At 49.5% G+C, this 23,095-nt stretch overlaps 1 protein-coding gene across 1 annotated transcript in view; it reads left to right on the forward strand.

Annotated features, from left to right (window-relative positions):
• LOC119384055 (ADP,ATP carrier protein) overlaps positions 1-3,788 on the forward strand; it is a 65,664-nt gene extending 61,876 nt beyond the window's left edge. Inside the window, exon 4 of the mRNA XM_037652341.2 lies at positions 3,431-3,788. Coding sequence (XP_037508269.1) covers positions 3,431-3,784 — 354 coding nt within the window. The 3' untranslated portion in view covers positions 3,785-3,788. The remainder of the gene's footprint in view (positions 1-3,430) is intronic.
• Positions 3,789-23,095: the final 19,307 nt, after the last annotated feature.

Below are 23,095 nucleotides of genomic sequence, written 5' to 3' on the forward strand. Positions count from 1 at the left end.
ATGCGCAGATTTTTTTTTCTTTGCTCTTTTTGTTGTTGCCTACCTCCAGAAGCTACTGTCATAGGCTGAGGATCTTCGCGACACCTGCGAGGTCTGCTTGCATTGCTTTAGGCTCCTCAAGGAAAACCTGTCTACATCTAACCGCGATGAGGTAGACCAGGCATTCCTTCAGGAAGAAGAAGCGGTTGATATCTTGAACAGGCGCGCCCATCTTTCCTCTGATGATTGTAGGCGAGGTTGTAGGCTGCAAACTGTTTACACGTGAGCCATTTAGAGGGCGGCAGCAGCCCACTTTTGCACACGCTAGACACAAATAAAATCTGAGAACACATTTTTCTTGACGAAAAGCCACCAGAGCAAGGTTTTGCTGCAGCAGAATAAAGAAAACTGCGATTTACGCACAATGCAAACTATTAACAACCATCAGTCGCACTGAAGTGAGCACTCATTGCAAGGGTCACTTTGGCCAGTTATATCTCGTAAACAAAGCAAATGAGGACATGTGATATTAAAACCGTGTGTTCATTGACATAAGCGCTCTTCGATAAAAAATTGCCGTCAAAATTGAGACCGGAGTTTTTTTATTTTATTTTTTGAAAATGTACTTTTTTGAAAAAACTCGCTTCTTTAACTATTTTTTTCTTTTTTTGCGCTGCCCGTAGGAAAATGATCTTCTGTATAAATGTTGCAAAGGCACTTTTCTATAGTTGACACTGTTTTCAAGTTTCTGTTTGAAATAGTAAAGGCGCCAAGCCGCCTCAAACTTAGGACCCTTTTTTTATTTCAACCGTGTTTGCCATTTTTTCACATTTTCTTCTTTTTGAGGACAGCATAAAAAAAGCAAGGATGTAATTCACAGTAATGCGTATTAAAACCAGCAAAAGAAATTTTCGACACATCATTTATAGTTCGCGCTAAATTCGGCCGTGAAATCCGAAAACAATGCAGTGAGCAAAAACAGGAGGCATGCGCCGCCACCTTCAAATATTTTTTTGGCGCGCTGGGAGCGTTTCTTGGAAATAAAATTTTCAGTTCCGTGCACTTTGAATGTGCCCACACAACATATAAAAAACCCAGGCAAAACAAAAAATGCGACCGGACAGGCATGTTCGATCTCTCGTGGAATCACCCGCTCATACTCACGCCTACTCAGACTCAGGCACTCACTCACGTTCATACTCACGCCTACTCACACTCATAGGCACTCACTCACTTTAATACTCACCGTAATGTAGATGCGCTGAGCGAAATGCACAAACGAGTAACGGAACAAGAGGACAGGACTAGTGGTGAGCAAACTTTCAATCTGCCGACCTATGGTCGTACGTGTTGTCGAGAGCTCTGTTTAGGGAGTACAGGTGGTGACAGTTTGAGAACAGAGTGTCATTTATTCGAAAGTAAGCACATTGGCTATCGATGCGTCTTAGTGTCGGGGGAGCTGCCTCGATAGGCACAACAACTTCAAGGCGAGAGAACCCGCTTTCTTAGAAGCGTGAACAATTTCTCCGTAAATCGCTAAAGAAAAGCGAAAGAAACGACGGACGGTGGCTAATTTGGACCGAAGTGTTGCGGCAGACGAAAAGTTGGCGCCCTTTAGGAAACTGGTGGGAACTCTAAAGGAAAAACAGAGGCATGTGGTGCATTGAAATGACGCACTTGATTAAAAGCGAAAGGTGACGCTGAAGACCTGAAACCGAGAAACGCAGGCCTGCGAACAGGATGATCAGTGACTTGAGATTGCAACAGTCATGGCGTGAAGACACAGAATGGCACATATAATGAATGCTGGACAGATGCTCGTCACATTCGTTTCTTACTGGCTTGTATATTTAAGTGTGGCGCTGCCGATATGCATGTACGCTTGTGAAACTGGTTACGGCCATGTTTGCTTTACTGCGGACAGAGGTGCACTTTCGCTGCGGCTTTTTGGAGCATACGTGCCATCACGACGCGTAACCCGTACACATATCTTCGTTTTTCCTTTAATGCGCGGTGTAACGGACCAGCAACGCTTTCAGCGTGTTCATCTTTAGCTAGTTATTTTATGCGCACTATTATGACGCGAAAGATCTGAATGCCGTAATCCATGTCTGCTTCATTGTTGAATGGAAAAACCGACGGTAGACGTGTCATACATAACCTTTGATGTAACGTAATTGAAGACCACAAAAATGGGTCCATCTATTAATATTTTTCTTGATAACAACAAGTACGCGTGCCTTTCGTTGAATCATCACGCAAACATGGCCAAAACAGATTTATTTTGCTTTAAAAGGAGCCTGTATCACAGCGCAGCTTTATGCCTAGATTGGCGACGATCATGCTCGGCCTCAGCGTTTTTGATAGATCTATTTTGTGTGCGACTATTTTGTCATGGAAAAATTGACCACAGAACGAGTCATACTCCCACCATACGATGCAGGACTTGCTTGCTTATGTTGCTCACCGTTTTTATATGCGGCTCGATCGCCTTCTCGCTCGATTTCTTGTAGCACGTAGCTTGTAATCCAATAAACGTACCCGCCGTGGTGGTCTAGTGGTTAAGGTGCTCGACTGCTGGCCCGATGGTCGCGGGAGCGAACCGGACCTTCCGAACTTTCGTTTTAATTATATATATTGAGAAGAGGTTTATTGGCGGTGCGTTCCTGTGGTGACGCTCTGAACAAACACAGCGAGTCGGGGCAGAGCACCGTCCAGAAAGATGCCAGCGACCAGCAGCGCGAGGCGAGCGTTGGCGATACTGCTGACCGGCGACGCGTCTTCTTCTTCACAATATATATATATATATATATATATATATATATATATATATATATATTGAATGAACTTGCAGGTAGCACGTTTTGAAAAGGAAAAAATGCCTTTACTAACGTTTCGGCCGTGGCACGGCCTTCGTCAGAGTAAGTAGGTCTGTTACAATGCAGCCGCTTTTATGGGCTCACGTGTTGAACTATCGGTACAGCATCAAGGACAATCTAAAAAAAATATTAATGATAAACAACTGGTAATCTGTCAAAAAGATTGCGTTAACATGACTGACATGCGATGGGTACATGAACATACAAGTTTCAAATTTTCCTTGTGCATCAACGGGCACGTAAATCTAAGTATATATATATATATATATATATATATATATATATATATATATATATATATATATATATATATATATATATATATATATATATATGCATACTTAGATTTACGTGCCCGTTAAAAAACACCGGGTTGTCGAAATTTCCGGAGCCCTGCATACAGCGTCCCTCATCATCTTATCGCGGTTTTGAGACGTATAACCCAAACAGTTATTATTATTATAATTAAACGAGAATGAGTTTCCGAAAGCAAGCTGCCGCTGTTAGATTACAGGTCTGTGATATGCGCCGCAATACGCACAGTAAACAAGCGCCGATATCTCCCTACGCAGGGCATCATCATCTACCGGGCAGCCTACTTCGGCTTCTTCGACACGGCCAAGGGAATGCTTCCGGACCCCAAGAACACGCCCATTGTCATCTCGTGGATGATCGCTCAGACGGTGACCACCGTGGCGGGCATCATCTCCTACCCGTTCGACACCGTCCGGAGGCGGATGATGATGCAGAGCGGCCGCGCCATCGAGGAGCGCCAGTACAAGAACACCATCCACTGCTGGGGAAAGATCTACAAGACCGAAGGCGGCGCCGCTTTCTTCAAGGGGGCATTCTCAAACGTCCTCCGCGGTACCGGAGGCGCGCTCGTGCTCGTCCTCTACGACGAGATCAAGTCGTTCATTTTCTAGGATGGAGCATTAGAAAAAGAGCGTAGTTTAACAAATGGGTACCAGGTACTCGACGAGGATCGCCCGAGGCGTCTTCTAGACCGTCGCACAGACGGTTCTGAGAATCAAAAAGACAAGCAGTGCCAAATTAATGCATTGCTTGTATCGTCAGGAAGAAGCGAGTGGTGCGTAGATGACTCTACAGCTTCAACCATTCGGGCATTTCGAATCGCCAACGGCGCCTTTGGCTGTTTGCGTACCATCTGGACGGAAGTAGGGGAGTCTTGTTAATTAATTACTCGAGAGCGAGCAGCGGTAAGAGCCGGACTTCCTCAATAGATTTCCGATATTTGGATTTGACAGCGGCTTTCCAAAGAGGCGTCAAAATCTCGTCCCGATACCGGAACCTACTGCGTTGCAGTCAGAAGACGCGCGTGGCCGATCCCGCATTCTCATCGGCGCAAGGCGTCAGCGCGACGTCATCGCGCTTCCGCCGACCGCTTTTTTTCCGTTCAGGCAGGCCGGAAGCGTTTCTGTCGGGACAGCTGACGCCTTGCGCCGATGCGACAGGGGTCGGCCCCCCATAGACATTATTTTGTACTTCTCGCAAACGCATTCGCTCGTGCCACATTAAACTATACTACTGCATCGTAAAGGGTTGCAACGTCTCCACTCGATGAATGCCTCGTGCAGCAAGCAGGATAAACACTTATAGTGACACCAACATAGAAGACTTCCCCCCGCTTATTGTCACTGTGGCCTGCGGCTTGCGCAGAACGCCATTGTTAAGCGAGGTCAGTGAGAAATGGTAGAGCGCTACCAAGAATTTATACGTCAAGTCCCGAGGATGCCTGTGTATACATGTGCTTTATTTATTTATATCATAGGTTATTGGCCGAACCTGTAGAGTCCAAGGCGGCTGGTTGCATAGCGATGTATATGGCGAAAAATACGAGAGTTGCAGGTTATGTGGCCACGCTGCAACCCTTTCGATGACTCAAAGGTTTCACATGTCGGCAGTGCCGGCATGCAGGCTGCCACGGCCCGTCGTAATGTGGTGTAGTTCTACAGCACGAGGCCCAGCTCCAGCCAGTTAGGTCACATACGCACACGGGTGTGCTTTGTTGTATTGACGTAGAGAGAAGCTTAGTAACAAGAACAATGCAAGTCCTTGCAAGCTCGAGTCGCCACACCGACGGTCGATGCAACGGAGCAATAAAGGAAACCATGCCGTTGTTTTCGACTGTAAAACACTGTCGTGAAGTGCATTCCTTCTCTCTTCCTGATGTCACGGGCGGCTGAGTTCAATCAGCCTGCCGACGACGCCTGCGTCGGAGAAGAAAATGCCAGCGGAGTGCGACATTTCTCCCAATCCTTTTCCGCAAGAGCAAATCTCTTTGGGAACAACCGGAGAAGACAGCCTTCTGCATTGGACCTGAGTCAGTAGACTTATTTAATGTAGTTATAACGAGAAAACCAGCTTTAACGTTCTTTATTTCATTAAAAGGCAACTGTCGAAAGCAGTTTCCTCAGCGCGTGTCAAATATTCTAATGTACTATTTAATGTTATACTATTTCCAAACGCGTGCGAATCCACGCGGGCACCGTAGCGCTTTTCCTCATCACGTTCAAACGGAATTTGAGGTACTCCTAGTTAGAGGGAAATAACCTATCGCAGGCAGGACTGTGCAGTATGTCTGGTGCTGTATGGGTGCAAGTGTAGAGTGAAGTTCAGAAACCATAAAGTGGCTTGACAAAACGCTTATTAGAGCGATGCATCTACTCCTCCCGGTAAGATCTGTGAATCTGTCCTTCAAGCTTAACCAAGGTCATGCCAGCGTCTCTGAGCGGCGTCAGAGCAGCAGAAAATAGTTTACTCATTGCCCGCGATCTGGCGCCATCTCCTTGCCGACGAGTTAGCGCCGACGTTTCTCCAGCTTGTCAGCGCGTTGATGACGTACTTTGTTCCACGCGCTTCGCGCGTTGCCGCAACGCCGTCCAAAGAGCTTCAGCGAAACGCTACGTGGTGGTGCGTGTTCGCGGAAACGCGTTCACTATAGGCCAGCATTGATGTGGAAGTCGATCAACCCAAAACTGGGGTGATATGAGCATGAGTGAAATGAAAATCTAAGATTTGTCAAGGACGATAAGTACTGATAAGGAGCTATGTGGGCCCGATTACGATCGATAGAGGACCGAAGTCGATGAAAATCTGCTATGGGCACGTGTGTGCTCGGAACAAGTTCGCTAAGGTTCACAAAATTGGATAATGGTTGCAACGGGTTCATTAAGGACTGATATGGTTGGGTGCGAGCGACCTGGTGGGGCTCGGATCGAGATATATGGATACGTGGTTGGTCGGATCAGTTAAGTTTGGTAAGGTTGATAACGTCTGATAATTAAGAGTTGCAACGAGTCCGATAAAAACCGACAATATATGGATGTGCCCAGTTAGGGTCGATCTGGCTGGCGTCGGGTCTGATTGCATCCGATGAGTGTCCCATCGCGCTAGATGTGGTCCGATAAAGTAAGTCAAATGCAGTTCATTTGATCGTTATCGATGATTTTTGCGCAAACTTTACAAAAAGTGACTGGGCCACTGCCAAGTTTTTCTCATTTGATCGATCACACTTACAAGAGGGCGACGTAAGCCATCTTGGTTTCAGGAGGTTTGCATACATTCAGGATCCAAACACCGGAGTTGTACGCGTGACGTCACACCGCACGTGCTGCCACATGTCACGTCATCACTCATACGCCGTCGCCCATGTGGCTGCGTAGGCTGGTTGCGGCTCGCGCGCCGCTGTTGTGGCCAGGGTCGAGCAGGCACGCGCTCTCGGCCACACATTTACTTTGTTTCGCATGTATGACACAAACAATTGGTAGGGCGTACATATCGGCCTGGGCGCGTAGTTTGAAACCATCTTGTGTCAGTATGAATCATAGGTCGGCAAAACACTCAAGAAATACATTCTGCTCTGAGGGCTCACTCGGGCTCGGACTCACCAAAATTTTCCTCAACTGAACTCACTCGGACACAGAGTCACTGAACTTTTTGTCGACCGGACTCACTCGCGCTCAAACTTACCAACATATTACTCAGCCGGACTCAACCAGACTAAGACTCATGGCTTGACCTGAATGTGAATGAGCCTGAGTGAGTCGACTCGTGAGTCCGCTGGTGTAAAAGTAGCTTTTTCTTCATAGAGTCAATGCTTTTTGCCACCAGTATTTCACATAATCGGTGCTCTGCGATACGCCTTTTGATTTTTTACCTTCAAATACGAGTTATCAGTCGTTTCAATTCATTAGATACATTTTTACGAAATACGCGACACATGAGATGTTTTTTTTATCAAGAACTTCCCGTGAAAGAATTTGCGGAGGGAGTATCCAAAAAACGGCAGAAAGGAAAAGATGGAAGCTTGCGATGAAAAAATCCGTATACGGGGGGTGTGTGCTCGAGCCGACGTTTCGACAAGTGGACTTGTCTTCTAGAGTTCCAGCCTTGAAGAAGTCAAGTCCCCTTGTCGAAACGTCGGCTCGAGCACCCACCCCCCTGTCTACGGATTTTTTCATCGTAGTATAGTAACTATGGCATAAATGGAAACTGGATGAAAAATCAGCCGAGGCTGTCCATATAATTGCTATCGCAAAAAATCAGCTTGCCGCAGGTAGGGACCGGACCTTCAGATAAAGCGTCCGATGCTTAGCTACAGCGGCGGTCCCATCCACTTATGTTTCTGTGTAATCCAGGGAGCCAGCGCCGCTCGCCGGCGAGTGTGGAACACTCTTTTGTTGCCCGCTGCAGTCACGTAGCATGCGATCTTATTACGAGCTGCAAGCTGGCCAATAAAGCCGCGTATATATAGTACCTCAGGCATCAAGTCTGCCGGAAGGAGACCCTCGCTATGAATGGACGAAAGAGGGGGAAAAGCACATCATTGCACAAATCTACACCGTTTTATACATGGTACAGAGGTTTCACTGCGACAAACGTTTACGGGACTGGCAACTCGAGCTAAGAGCTTGTTGTTCACAAACAGCGGCTCTGTTTCCTTGAAAACAATGCGGCAGGCGCAAGGGATAGCATGTTTTCTTTACTTTTCGCAACGAATATGCAATGCGTAGATGCGCCGGATATTCGCTTAATTGACATTAGGCGCGCATTCACAGTCAAGCGGTTAATCTTATGAGCTCTATACTCGGATAAAGCTCAACAATTAACAAAGCGGCAAACACCCCTCAAAAGATGATTTCCAAGTAACGGGATCGAATTATATAGTGACGTCATGGTTAATCTTCTGTCGTGACTCGAGACATCGCAAGGAGCCTATAAGGGCTTCTCCGAAGTGGGATTAACTGCAACAAGTAGGCTCTGTGGCTTTGTTTTCGCGTTGCAGCGCACCGTAGCGGACAAGCGCGAATGATATATATATATATATATATATATATATATATATATATATATATATATATATATATATATATATATATATATATATATATATATATATATATATATATAATGGCGGAACACGTGCAGTGAGCATTGGTCAACGTGACACCACGCGAACAAAACAAGTACTGTCTACGAAGGCCTATTCAAAGTCCGGCTATTCAAGCTATACGGTGCCATTACGCTTTGCATCGCCACTCACCACCAGCACCTTTGATGGTGGACACTGCGGCACGCATGTCAATACTCTTGCTAGCACATTTTGAGCTTTCAGCCACAAAAAATTTTTGAAGCTCCAGTTTTCAGAGGAATCTGCGTGCGCACTTTGCGAAACACTCGAACAATAGGAATTACATTAAGGAAAGCATGTTTGCGCTGAAATACTGCGAACAGTGCTTTCCTGTACCTCTGCCACATATACCGGATTTCGTATTCGTGCTTCTTTATTGTCACTAACTTTGATCGCCTCAAGGAGGATACATGGAACTTGCTGGAGCGGAAGCCGCCCGTGCGCCCCCATTGGAGAGAGTGAAGCCGCGCCGAGCGCGCGGCGGCCATCTTGCCAGTGGCAGACGAGCGCTGCCGCACTCATGCTTCTTCCAGCTGCGGATCAAGTTGCTCGCGCTTTTAAAGCAATCAAAAAAAGTAGTTCTGGTTGCAAAACGATGCGCATCTATTAGTTCGAGGGTGTCACGAGGATTTCGGTGCCTCTTGGAGGCGGCGGGCTTGAGGCCACGTCAAAGTGAGGCGGTTCAGCTGAACGATAAATCAAGAGGAGCCTACGCCGTCAGTCCCTTCCCCAGAAACGTTCACCCACAGCACAATGCGGGGAGGAGAGCAGCTCGTGCCAGGGCGACCTTAAAGAAAACGGTAGGCATGATAGCCTTTGTGGACGCAGCTCAATAGACGTCAGACTCTGCCCAGGCGGCGCTGCGAAAAACACCGCCACCAGCGCCCTCATCGTAGCCCTGGCACTAACTGGGTAGTGCAAAGAGAGCCGCCCGCAAGCGAATGTGCATAGACCGCAATATACTCTTTCGTTGGTGTCGAGGCGCGGTTTCCTGAAAATCAAGGACCTGGAAAGCTTCTTCCGCCAATCCACGCTTCAGAAACAAAGGAAGCTGATCAAAGCGAACTGCGAGTACAATGCAAAATAAGTTTTAGTTATTCCCGCTCGCTGCAACTCGCAAGTACAAGCGAGCATCACACGACACCGAGTTCGAGGCAAGCCCTCCGACATCCGTTCTCTAGAGCCTAAATGCGCTAAAATCGGGTATATACGTATGCCATAGCGATAAAGTACCTACATACACGATCAATTTACTTAACTATGCATCTTACGATCAGTGGTGCAAAACTCGGTTCATCAGGGGCGAATGGCTCCGGCGATTTTCGCCTTTTCAGTTGCATTCTCCCTTAATTCATCTCTCGCTTCCTGTGCATTGGAGTGTTTTATTACGCATCCTCAAATGGTCTCTTGCTGATCGTCTTCCGTTTGTATGTACTGCAAATGGGGATGGGTCATTCCACGCCAAACGTCCCAGACATTGCGCTCGACCCACTCCAATTGTATTGTAAAAAATTGTGGACGTTCATATCAGTGCACTATTTGCCCTCGGAAAGTATTTTGTGGGAAAAAAAATTTTTCTTGTCTGTTACAGTGATTTGAATTTTGCCGTAGTGGGTGAAACATAGGTTGCGAAAAAATATTCTAAAAAATACAATACTTTACGGAACGCCTTAAATATCTGCTGTTTACTTGAAAAGGAATGGCACTATCTTATTATCACCTATTCATGACCACTACTTTGTCTCACGATGTGCTTTGTGGTGAAGCAATGCTGCAATTCTGCGCCCATTTTGATTATTTTTTAAAAATTCTACGAATATTACAGACAAAATAGGACTATATCACATGGCTGGATAGTTGGCAGTAAGCGTGTAAAAAAGTATTGAAGTCGTTGACCAAGTAGTTTCGAAGTGGAAGGGGCGCAAACATTGAAAAATGTGTGAAATGCTCCACGTTCAGGTACATGTAGAGTAGTGATGCAGTCCACGTAAAAATGCACGATTGATCTCGTTGGGAAGAGTAAACAAAGGAGATTTATTTGTGAAAGTTTCATCGGAGTGTTTTTTGTTTTTGGCGAGAAACAAAAATTTATGTTGAGCGTTCGCGGCGTGCCTGGGCGCGGGCCCGTAAGTCCGCTTCACTGCGCCGCCACTGTTCACTGGGGCAACGGAAGTATGCAGCGCCCACGCGGGTGGCACGATTGTGTGCTGCTGTGAGTTTTCACGCTGCTGAAAATTTGCAAACAGTGTATATGGCTGGCAGAATGTTTCGGAAGGGCACTAAAGGCTGCCGGTTAGTAGTCGGAGCAGAGCACGATTTCATTGCCACGTCACTGCATACACACGTACGACAGGCGCAGAGCTTGGGTTGTGTTTTCGATCTTTGCGGAGGTTGCAGTTCTTACTTCCGTTGCCGACGTGTGGTCTTCGCCACTTGAAATGCCTGTGTTGCTGAGTAGGTGGTGAGCCCGGCATTAAGAGTGGTCAGTGATGATGGCACGAAAAGATGAAACGTGCGCGTACCTTTGACTGAGATTGTAGACTCAAACCTTGCTGAGAGCTCAACTTTCTGGAAGACGCTGCATGCGATGCTTTCATCTTAGTAATCGCCTTGCGATTACTAAGCGAAGGCGATAGACATTTAAAAGGACGAAGCCGCCTTAAAGGCGGCTTTGTCCTTTTGTATATTTATCGCTTTCGGTTTCCGTTGTACAGGCTCTCCGTCTAAAATATGACACGATAAGAGTATAGTCACCGTTCGCAATGTTTATCTTACGCGCTGCCAAGGGATGCGGCCGAAAGACGAACCTTCGAGTGCCGCGTGCTCGCTCGGCGACGCGATCACCGGAGCAAAGTTCACCTCTGTCGAAGATCCGAGCGTAAGAATACGTAGCACCATTCGGCTCCGAGGCACGAATGGCGCGAGTCACGTTCAAGCTAGCTGCCCATAAAAAGGAATTATAAGTGTATTCCCGGTGCGTGTTAGCCACTTTTATTATATAATAATATATTTTAAACGAACCATCACTCGTTTTCCCTGACACTTCGTCGGCGGTACTGCGGAAAGCCGAAGAATGCGTGCCGAAACGTGAAAACTCGCAGCAGCACACGATCGTGCCACCCGCGTGGGCGCTGCATACTTCCGTTGCCCCAAGGAACAGTGGCGGCGCAGTGAAGCGGACTTACGGGCCCGCGCCCAGGCACGCCGCGAACGCTCAACATAAATTTTTGTTTCTCGCCAAAAACAAAAAACACTCCGATGAAACTTTCACAAATAAATCTCCTTTGTTTACTCTTCCCAACGAGATCAATCGTGCATTTTTACGTGGACTGCATCACTACTCTACATGTACCTGAACGTGGAGCATTTCACACATTTTTCAATGTTTGCGCCCCTTCCACTTCGAAACTACTTGGTCAACGACTTCAATACTTTTTTACACGCTTACTGCCAACTATCCAGCCATGTGATATAGTCCTATTTTGTCTGTAATATTCGTAGAATTTTTAAAAAATAATCAAAATGGGCGCAGAATTGCAGCATTGCTTCACCACAAAGCACATCGTGAGACAAAGTAGTGGTCATGAATAGGTGATAATAAGATAGTGCCATTCCTTTTCAAGTAAACAGCAGATATTTAAGGCGTTCCGTAAAGTATTGTATTTTTTAGAAAATTTTTTCGCAACCTATGTTTCACCCACTACGGCAAAATTCAAATCACTGTAACAGACAAGAAAAATTTTTTTTCCACAAAATACTTTCCGAGGGCAAATAGTGCGCTGATATGAACGTCCACAATTTTTTTTTACAATACAATTGGAGAGGGTCGAGCGCAATGTCTGGGACGTTTGGCGTGGAATGACCCGAATACGTGCGTGTCCACTTTCGCGGGGTACAACCAAAGGCAAAACCGTGGCCTCCGAGATAGCTACGGCAACCGCGGAGGACACGGGAGAAACAAACCTGAAGGGGGTCACGACCAACATTCTGCGATTTACTTGTATGACGCACGTGGTGTTAGCTAGTTAGAACCAGAACTCTGAGCCTTCAAAACGTACGTACGTCCGCGATGCTATGTTGTGACGACCAACTCGTCGCGGTGTGCGTATCACGCGTCTCCAGTCTGCCTCTAGCTGCTCACTTCGTGTTACACGACAAGCACCGCGGTCAGAGCCTCTGCTGAGCTTCATAGTCAAGGTTACCACGGTTTTGCATCAGGGCTACGCAAAACAACAGCAGAGCCACACATTCATGCCACCGGCTGTGGAGAACGCGGGTACTTCGCTTACCCAACACGCTCGCAACATCCCATATCTAGCGATCTCGCCTTTCTTCTTCGTACGACAACTATGGCAATCGGTAAAACTGAACGTTGTTATTCAGTCTTTTACGCCCGTGGCAATTCACAACGCAACAGTGCGTCTTTTGCGGAGTTTCTTCGTAGCGTGCGGAGGGCTCTCGTCTGCTGCTGTTTTCGCCGTCGGTCAGGCGAGTGATCCAGCAAGCACTTCACGACGGCTTGTTGGCGCATCCGATTAGCGGAGAGCAATTCACAGCTCTCGTTCTGAGTGCTAAATGCGCAAACACACGCGATATTAAACTCAATCGTTGTTTCGCGCTCGCTAGTTGCACCTGGTCCCACAGCAAACTGTGCGAGAGAGTCGGCGAGTCGGTCTATGCACTACTCAATACTTCTCCGACAGGTGGCGCCACACATCTTGGAAACTCCAGAGTCTGACGTCTATATGGGCGCTCCGGTAAGTTCGCGATCACGGCAGTCAGCGAAAAGGTCGAGCTCTTATATGCGGCCTCGGTAGCCGCTGTAACGGCCGATGTGGCAGAGCAGGTGGCGGTTGCGCTGGCGATGCAGGATTGTAAACGGCCGTATATCTACACTGACTCCCGAGCAGCCTTCAGGGCTATTGCCTCGGGAATGGTTGCTAGAGAGGCGGCAGCGCTTCTGAAAAGCAAGTCAACCACTAATTCTGCCTCCGTGCATTACATCACGTGGTTCTCCGCTCAAACGGGCGACGACGTGCTACCGGGCCATCCGAATCCCAATTAGGTTGACACCGCCGTGCGCGAGAACTCCCGCGGCACGACGGCAGCGGGGCTTCATTGGATTCGGAGGAGTTCGGGCACAGAACCACTTACCAAACTTTCACGAGATCGTCTCCCACTATAGAGAGGAACGCAGGCGCTTCCCGCCTCCACACCACACCAAAACTATGTAGATCTCAAGCGATCACGCTAAGGATGCTTCAGACGAGGTCATATCCCTCGCGAGTTACCCTAAGCCGGAGTAACGGAGATAATAGAGAGTTTGAGAATTGGGGCCCCAAGGAGCTTGGGGACCCAAGAAGCTTGCGAGCCGCCAGGGCGCATGCACAGAACCCAAGCCACTCTTGGGCTCTTGCGTTCGCGTTTGTCCAAGACGCAAAAATTGAAAAGTAGCGTGAGCCCCCAAGGCGTCTTTGGTATGAACCGAGCAGTATGAACCGCGTCTCGCATGATTTCAATTTCGCCACGTGTGGCGCTCCGTGCGCTTGACCCAACGCAGCCTGCGTTCGGCCCAATTCTCAAACTCTGCTGATCATCTGAACGCAAGAGCAGGCTGCCCAACGCAGCTTGGGGACCCAGCGTCTTGGGTCCCTAATTCTCAAACTCTCTATTGATATCAAGCAGCCGCCGCAGCGTGGCTGCATGAAAGACGAGGAAGACGACGTCGCTTCTCTGGTTCATGCTGGACTGCCGCCATCTTGTCCACCCTGCGCTGTCTTAACTATTTAATAAATAGTTATTAAACAAGCTACCCAGAACAATATTAATCCACAGTGCCCGGATTGCGGGGAGGCGTTTAGCACTCTAGCACATATGCACTGGCAGTGCCTTGCGTTATGGGATACGTCACATACGAGCGAACAGGACTGGGAAGAGGCCATCTCGAGTACCGCACTCAAGATCCAGACGACCACCGTCCAGAGGCATGGCCTCCCGATTCCGACATGGGAGCAACCAGCGGCGAGCCGGGGGCCCCAGCAGGTCCTCCCCGGCTAGTCCCTTAGAACTTTATTAAAGTTCTTTGTCTGTCTGTCTGGATGCAAACATTTATTTCCGACTTGCAAGCAACCAAGCGGTCTGTGTAGAAGTCAATTCGCCAGCACAGGCATGAAGTAGAGACGCCTATATTGATGAAACGCCTACATGAAAAACATGATGACAGCTGTCTTACTGATGACTGAAAATAATCGCCCTTGACAAAAGTGGTCTGACCTTATTTCTTGTTCACTTAATTCTCGGTTTCGTTTCTCCGTCATGTGGTGTATTCTCACTTTTACTTATTCTTCAGCGATTTCCTTGCGTAAATTGTAAGTGTGATTATCAAGCGGATCGAAGTGAAGGATGTACTGCCTCACTTTTCTCGGAGGAAGCTCAAAGGAATTCCAAAATTGGGTGTTTCGCCATTGACTTCACCGTTATGACGGTATCACTTTCAGCCTATCCGCCTCGTGCATCGGTATGGTGGCGCCACCGCTCGGCTAAGGCGGTTGTACCCTCTCCCAACCCCCCATAGGATCCCATGCATTCTGAATGAATTTTGCGATTTCGTTGCGCAAAAAAAAAAAAACTAGCGCCATCTCTCGACAATGCGCCACACCGACGACGCAACACTTCCTTTTGCTTCCACCGATACGCGATGCTCCTAGGTGCCCTCTCTCCACTTTCTTTTATTTCTTTCGGTGGCCGTGAGAGCGCGCGCTGTGCACTGTGCTGTAGCGCACCCGACAAGACCGGCTGGGCTCGTCGCTTTCGTCGCGTCTTCCTTGAACGTTGCAACGTTAATATTGTGTTAAGGCGGTGGCCACACGTCGGACGATGAGCCCTGATTTCGTTCAGCTGCCATCTCATCAACGGCAATGTTTCAGACGCCTCAGTTGTGTACTTTTGTCCGTTGGTTGCGGGACAAGATGGCCTCCTGCAAGACCGCGTTTTTCCAAGCAGCTGTGTGCGTAGTTCTCGGCGTCGCAGCAGTTTGATGACGCGAGGACGTCAATTGGTGCTACATCGTGGGAACCGCTGAAGTGACTGCAAGCTTGACGACATTGTGCCAGAATATTCTAGCGTACTGTACGCGCACGATTGTGCTACACTTAAAATACCGCGCTTGGCCTCGCGCGTCAACCTGGTACGCCTGTGTGCAACAAGTGTGTTGTTATCGTTGTTGCGTCGGTTAATATTGAATTGCAATTGGAATACCGTTTTTGCAAAGGTAAGTGAAGCTGTAAGTAGTTGTCCTGCTATATGCTCGCTACTCCACGAACATTACTTCTAGAATCGCATTTTATTTTGAGCTGCACGTACCAAAGGAGAATCTAGCATACGAGATACATTACACGCGTGCGCATTTCCTATATAAATCTGAGTAATGCCACGCGTGCGCATTTCCTATATAAGTCTGAGTAATGCCATGCTCAATTTAAAGCGCATGTGTTAGAGGATTGTGGCTTCAATGGTGAAAGTGATTAGATATTCCGAAACATGTGATTGCAATGCAGTTAGAACTTTCTCATATGTTAACACGGTCTGTGAACAAAAAAAAAAATAACGCTGTGTGAATGTTTGTTGGTCATTTGCTACAGTACTTTCACGCATTAATTTGCAGTTGTGTGACGGCTGTTAAAACGTTCAGCAAGTTAGATTTTGGTTTTCTTGGCCTAGTTGAGTGCTACGAGTGTTGGGCGAAGATAAAATCGCGTGTCTTTTGTGCGTTTCTTAAGCAGTGTGAAGAGGTTTATTGGTCGTTGAAAGACGTAATGGTCGTCAGCGGCAAGCACGCGAGAAGAAGCGTCCAGAGGCACAGCGGCGATCCGAAACACGAGCCGAGCGAGCCGAGCGTTGGCGATGCTGCTGGATGGAGGCGCATCTTCTTCTTCACAATCGCCCCCGCTGAAAAAGGAGCCATCCTGGCGACCTAAGAAGTTTCAGGTAGAGGCTCATGGTACGGCTTGAGGCGGGAAACATGGACGATGTCACGTCCACGCCGGCGCATGTCATCCGATCGAGAAACTGGCTCGATAAGAAAATTAACTGGAGAGGTTTTCTCCAAGATGGTGTAAGGGCCCTCGTACCTTGGAACGAGCTTCGAGGAGAGTCCCGGAGTCTGGTATGGGACAGAGAGCCATACGAGAGACCCTGGGGCATAGCTAGGGTCTGGAAGTGAAGTGCTGCGGTTTTCTTTCTGTCGCTGCTGCTCTTGCGAGGTAAACGTGCGGGCGAGCTGGCGGCACTCTTCGGCTTGTCGAGCAGCTTCGGAGACAGGTGGACACTCGGAAGCATCAGGACGGTAGGGAAGTAGGGTGTCAATAGTATGTGAAGGCTCGCGTCCGTAAAGGAGAAAGAAAGGCGAAAATCCGGTAGTTGTTTGTATCGCGGTGTTGTATGCGAATGTTACATAAGGGAGAACACGGTCCCAGTTGGTATGGTCAGATGCGACGTACATCGAGAGCATATCACCCAGGGTGCGGTTAAACCGTTCCGTGAGCCCGTTAGTCTGCGGGTGGTATGCTGTGGTTGTCCGATGAATGACGTGGCATTCCGAGAGCAGAGCTTCGACGACCTCGGAGAGAAAAGCGCGGCCTCTGTCACTAAGGAGCTCTCGAGGGGCGCCATGTCGAAGGATAAAGTGACGTAAAATGAAAGAGGCGACATCCCGAGCGGTAGCGCTAGGCAAAGCGGCAGTTTCGGCGTAGCGTGTCAGGTGGTCGACAGCCACGATAATCCACCGGTTGCCATCTGCGGTCATTGGAAGGGGACCGTAGAGGTCAACGCCGACGCGATCAAATGGCTTGGCAGAGCATGGAAGCGGCTGCAATGCGCCGGTCGCACGTAAAGGTGTCGATTTGCGTCGTTGGCAGTCAGGACAGCACTGCACGAATTTCCGCACAAAATTGTACATGCCGCGCCAGTAATAGCGATGGCGAAGGCGCTCGTATGTCTTGAACACCCCGGCATGGCCACATTGCGGATCGTCGTGAAGAGAGGCGCATACTTGTGATCGCAAGCTGCGTGGAATGACCAGTAGCCATCGGCGGCCATCGGCAGCGTAGTTGCGGCGATGAAGCAGTTGATCGCGAATGGTGAAATGGGAAGCTTGACGACGGAGGGATCGAGATACAGGAATTGTGGATGTTCCACATAGATAATCAAGAGAAGCGATCCACGGGTCACGACGTTGTTCGGTGGCAATGGAGTCGAGATCGAGAGATGACAAGGGGTGGACGCATGTGGGTGCGCACGCTGGATCTGGCGGTAAAGGTGAGCGGGAGAGCGTCAGAGTGTTTGCGTCCGCAGCGGTATACGACGCGAATGTCGTACTCCTGGATGCGAAGTGCCCATCGCGCTAGGCGGCCAGAAGGGTCCTTCAACGTGGCGAGCCAGCAAAGCGCGTGGTGATCGGTTACTAGATCGAACGGGCGGCCGTATAAGTACGGCCGGAACTTTCCAAGCGCCCACACCAGAGCCAAACACTCTTTTTCAGTCACGCTGTAATTCGTTTCGGCTTTCGTCAGCGTGCGACTAGCGTAGGCGACGACGTATTCGGAATAGCCGGGCTTTCGTTGAGCGAGGACAGCGCCAAGCCCGACCCCACTGGCGTCTGTGTGTACTTCGGTGGGAGCCGTCGGGTCGAAGTGACGAAGAATAGGTGGGGAAGTGAGCAGGCGGCGCAGTGTAGCGAAGGCTACGTCACATGCAGAGGACCAGGAGGAGAGGTTCACGTCGCCGCGAAGAAGCTGGGTTAACGGTGACATGATGGATGCAAAATTGCGAACAAAGCGCCGGAAATAGGAGCATAGACCTACAAAACTTCGAAGTTCCTTCATGGTCGTGGGCTTAGGGAATTCCGCGACTGCACGAAGTTTTGCAGGGTCAGGTAATACGCCCTGTTTGGACACGATGTGGCCTAAGATGACGAGCTCCCGGGCAGCGAAGCGGCATTTCTTGAGGTTAAGCTGAAGGCCAGCGTTGGTCAGACAAGTCAAAACGTGCCTGAGGCGACGGAGGTGTGTAGGGAAATCATGGGAGAAAACCACGACATCGTCGAGGTAACACAGGCACATAGACCACTTTAGACCACGTAGTGTATTATCCATAAGTCGTTCAAACGTAGCAAGCGCGTTACAAAGTCCAAAGGGCATGACGTTAAACTCGTATAGGCCATCAGGTGTAATAAACGCAGTCTTCTGGCGATCGGCTTCAGCCATAGGAACTTGCCAATAGCCAGACCGCAAGTCCAGTGACGAGAAGAATTCTGCTCCGTGAAGGGTGTCAATGGCGTCGTCAATGCGCGGCAAAGGATAGACGTCCTTGCGGGTTATCTTATTCAAACGACGGTAGTCCACGCAAAACCGGATAGATCCATCTTTCTTACGCACCAGTACGACAGGAGACGCCCAGGGACTGTGCGATGGTCGAATAACGTCTCTACGAAGCATGTCTTCGACTTGGTTGTTAATGACGCGGCGCTCTTCAGCGGAGACGCGGTATGGTCTTTGACGCAGCGGCTGGTGTAAACCGGTGTCGACGTAATGTTGTACTTGCGACGTGCGGCCCAGTTGAGGTTGCGACACATCGAAAGAATTCCGGAACTCGTGCAGAAGAGCAAGTAGGTCAGCGTGTTCGGCAGGGGTGAGGGTATCGGCGATGGCACTGGAAAATATATCACTGGATGACTCCCCGAGTGCCGACAGGGCATTTGGTGGGTCGCAGCAGTCATCCGGGACGTCAACCAAAGACGAAGAGTCGAGATCTTCCACGCGGCCGAGACATTCGCCTGCAAGCAGCGTGACAGGTGCAGAGAGCGGTTTCAAGACGAATATATTGCTGCTGCCGGCGGCGATGTCAATCGTTGCGAAAGGTAGCGGCAGAGCTCTACGACTCGTGAAGACATCGGACGGCGTGAAAAAGACTGTAGCGTCGGTGTGGGCGTTGCAGGAAACAGGGACCAGTGCGAAAGTGCCAGGCGGAATGTCGGTATCCTCACGAACGAGCAGCTTGGGCGGCTGATGAAGAGCGTCAAGTAATGGGGCGTCACACAATGGGGAAATCTCAACTTCGGCGCGTGCGCAGTCGATGACGGCATTATGGCGGGATAGGAAGTCCCACCCGAGGATGACGTCATGCGAACAGGCAGAAAGGACAATGAACTCAACGATGTACAGATTGCCTTCAATGACCACTCTTGCAGTGCAGGCTGCGAGAGGCGTCACTTGCTGCGCGCTTGCGGTGTGGAGCGACAGTCCCGAAAGCGGCGTCGTTACCTTTCGTAATACACGGCAGAGATTAGCGGCTATGACAGAAACGGCGGCGCCGGTGTCCACAAGGGCAAAAGTACGAACACCTTCAACAGTTATGGCGACCACGTTAATTGGGGAGGAGTGAGGGCTTGGACAGTTCGGAGATGGCGCAGTTCTTGCCTCTTGAACTGCGGCGTTTAGTTTTCCTGGTCGGAGGGTCCGGGCCGGCGACGCATGGGGGACGGCGATCGCCGCCGAGGAGATGGTGAGCGCTGCGGCTGGAAGTCAGGGCGGTGAGTAGGGGCATCGCGCGGTGATGGGCCAGGAACGTATTGGAGGAAGGGCTGGCTTCCGGCTTGCGACGACCGGGCACGGTCGCCGAAAGTTTGGGGGCGACGGCGGCAATAGCGGGCGACGTGTCCAGGAGTGTAGCAGGCGTAGCAAATCGGTCGATTATCAGGCGTCCTCCATGGATTGGCGATTGTCGGTGCTGCCCAAGTGGAAGGATAGACAGGCGGTTGCGTGGGCTGCGAGTGCGTAGTGTAAGGTGGTTGCGGAAGCCTACGCAGAACGTCAGCATACGTGAGGGGCGCGGCTACAGGCTGCACGGCTTGCGCATAGGCGACAGGAGCGGCCACAGGCTCCGATGCACGCGCGTAGTGAACAGGGCTGGATGGAGGCGGCTCGCGGCGCGCAAGGGGAACAGCGTGGGCAACCTCCTCCGAAATAACAGTGCGGAGCGGGGTGGGCAGACGGGTGGTAGGCTCGTGAGTAAAAGGCATTAAGGAAAGTTGGCGGGCAACTTCCTCGCGGACGAAGTCTCGAACCTGCTGAAGCAACGTCGAATGGTCAGGCATGGTGTCGAGACTGCACAGCGACTCGCCACCCCGTGAAGGCTGCCGAGTAAGAGCGCGCTGCTTCTTCAACTCGTCGTAGCTCTGACACAAGCTGACGACTTCTGAAACTGTGCCCGGATTCCTAGCCAAGAGCATTTGGAATGCGCCATCGTCAATGCCCTTCAGGATTTGTTTGATCCTGTCAGCTTCGGGCATGGTGTCGTTGACACGTCGACAAAGGTCGACGACGTCCTCAATATAGCTTGTGAAGCTTTCTCCAGTCTGCTGTGAGCGGACGCGCAAGCGTTGCTCTGCGCGCTGCTTGCGGACAGCTGGTCGACCGAATACTTCAGAGCAGGACGTCTTGAAGACGGTCCATGTGGGGATGTTCTGTTTGTGGTTGTTGTACCACAATTCGGCGACGCCAGTCAGATAAAATATGACGTAGCCTAGCTTGTCGGGGTCATCCCACTTATTATGCGCGCTCACCAGTTCGTAGTGGTCAAGCCAGTCTTCCACGTCGGTCTCATCTGCACCGCTGAAGACCTTTGGGTCCCGTAGCCGAGGAAGCCCGGTGCAGGTGACGGACAGGGACGAAGGCGCCGGTGGGTTTGCGTGGTCAGTCATGATCGGCGGTAGCGTCCGGCTACGCAGCTCCAGGGTGTAGCGACGGGGATGAACAGCACCCTCCACCAAATGTGAAGAGGTTTATTGGTCGTTGAAAGACGTAATGGTCGTCAGCGGCAAGCACGCGAGAAGAAGCGTCCAGAGGCACAGCGGCGATCCGAAACACGAGCCGAGCGAGCCGATTGGTTGGTTGGTTGGTTCCTTAGGGGAATAGCCCAACCCACTACGGGGGATCGGCCACGAAGCGTGCGGCAGTAGACTTTGTGAAAAAATGTTAAAATGAATATGCGAAAAAGATAATTATAGTAAAGAAAAAAAATGTTTGGGCAATTTTGCTTCTTTTTTTTCTTTCTTTAATGAAATGTTAATTAAACGATTGTGTTGGCGATGCTGCTGGATGGAGGCGCATCTTCTTCTTCACAGCAGGCATATAGCCGTAATAGTCATTGTTGTTGTACTGTTTGGGGTGTTCAATAAAACAAGAATGCTGTTTTGTACTGCAACAATTTTTATTTCATCTGTGTTAACAGATCACGCAAACAACTTGGACACATACACGTAAGAAACGTACGCAGTGCATCGCGTGCACGCATAAAAAACGGGCCTGTCATTTTAAAACAAATAATATAAAACAATCGACGTAACAGACGGCATGGTTGTCTAGTGGAGCAGCGTCGGCAGTACAAATATCAAACCAGAATGAAACATGAATAGAAAAACGGAGAGTAACATGCGCTTTGCCCACGGCTTCTATGAGCCGCGAATATCCACCTATCGCCACCGTCCGCCGTTGGTGGCGCCACCAGTACCACTGAAAGCAGCAGCGCACGAGGCGGATAGCCGCCGCAGTCTCTTCTCAACTTTATCAACTTCTTCACACAAACCAATGACGTCATTGCGACAGTGAAATAAGTCCACCTCGGTTCTTCCGTTTCAATAAAGGGGCCAGTTCATATGAGTACAAGGGCCGTGATGCACTGCTCACATGTAGTTGTACGAACATTTCGAACAGTGAAGCCTGCTATGTATGTCACCACGGAAGCGACAAAAGCAGAGAGGCCTTCGGGCGAGTCAATGCGATGTGTATAGTTGTGGACATCGAGCTGCAGGACTGATGGCCTGCGCATGTCAGTGAGCGTGCTTTTTGCGTCTACTATGGCTGCAGTAGTGGTTGCATTCAAGACGGAGACGATGTATTGGGAGCAGTTTCCAGAACTGGAAGACATAACTTCCGCCTGAACCAACAGATATGCAGCCACAAACTGCGCAGCTGTCGGATTGTTGTCATACATCTGCCTTGTCCGTGTATTGACCCAAAGAAGTTTTCGGCATGGTCTTGACTAAGTTTGCATGTCAGCAAATACTTCAACTGATTCTGGCCGACAAGCCGTTGAACATTCTTTCAGCAGGGGCGTAGGCAGAAATTTTTTAGGAGCGAAGCTCCTTATAGCATCACCTGGTCGCTTGTCGCTCCGTCCGGCGTTCCCCCGCCATCGCGTCTCCCGTATCATTCAATAGATGGCGCTGTCCCATAGAGATGCATGTGGTGTAGCGGCTGTCAGGCAGGATGGACGTGTTTTTCGAGAGCTCCGGAACGACAGCGACAGATAAGTGTATTTGCATGATTTGAGCTTGCCTCTGTGTGTAGCTTTCTATAAGGCGTTAGCGTAAAGCCTGATTGGGTTTATTACATTGTACTGTTTTTTTGTGTATTACTTTCTGCCGTGGTTGTTTTTTTTCTGCCACCACGTGGCTGAGGTCCGCGCGTAGACTGAGCACGTGCATGCACAGGTGCCTTGAAGTGTAGCGTGTTCATTGATTTTGTGGTTCCTTTTGACTTAGGGTAGTGTATTTAGTACGCCGTGATTATTTGTGACAGTTTTCTAATACGTGGGCATCGGTGAACAGATCTACCGATGGTCAAAAAGACCATAAAGTGTTCAGGGTGCGGGGTAGGTTGGAAGATGGAAGTTAGTGCGGACGAGAAGGCAGAAGAAGCTGACGCCAAGTGTAGACAATGGGAATTCCAGGAGAAAATGGAGAACA

Source organism: Rhipicephalus sanguineus, chromosome 2 (genome assembly GCF_013339695.2).
Source record: "Rhipicephalus sanguineus isolate Rsan-2018 chromosome 2, BIME_Rsan_1.4, whole genome shotgun sequence".
NCBI classification, from domain to species: domain Eukaryota; kingdom Metazoa; phylum Arthropoda; class Arachnida; order Ixodida; family Ixodidae; genus Rhipicephalus; species Rhipicephalus sanguineus.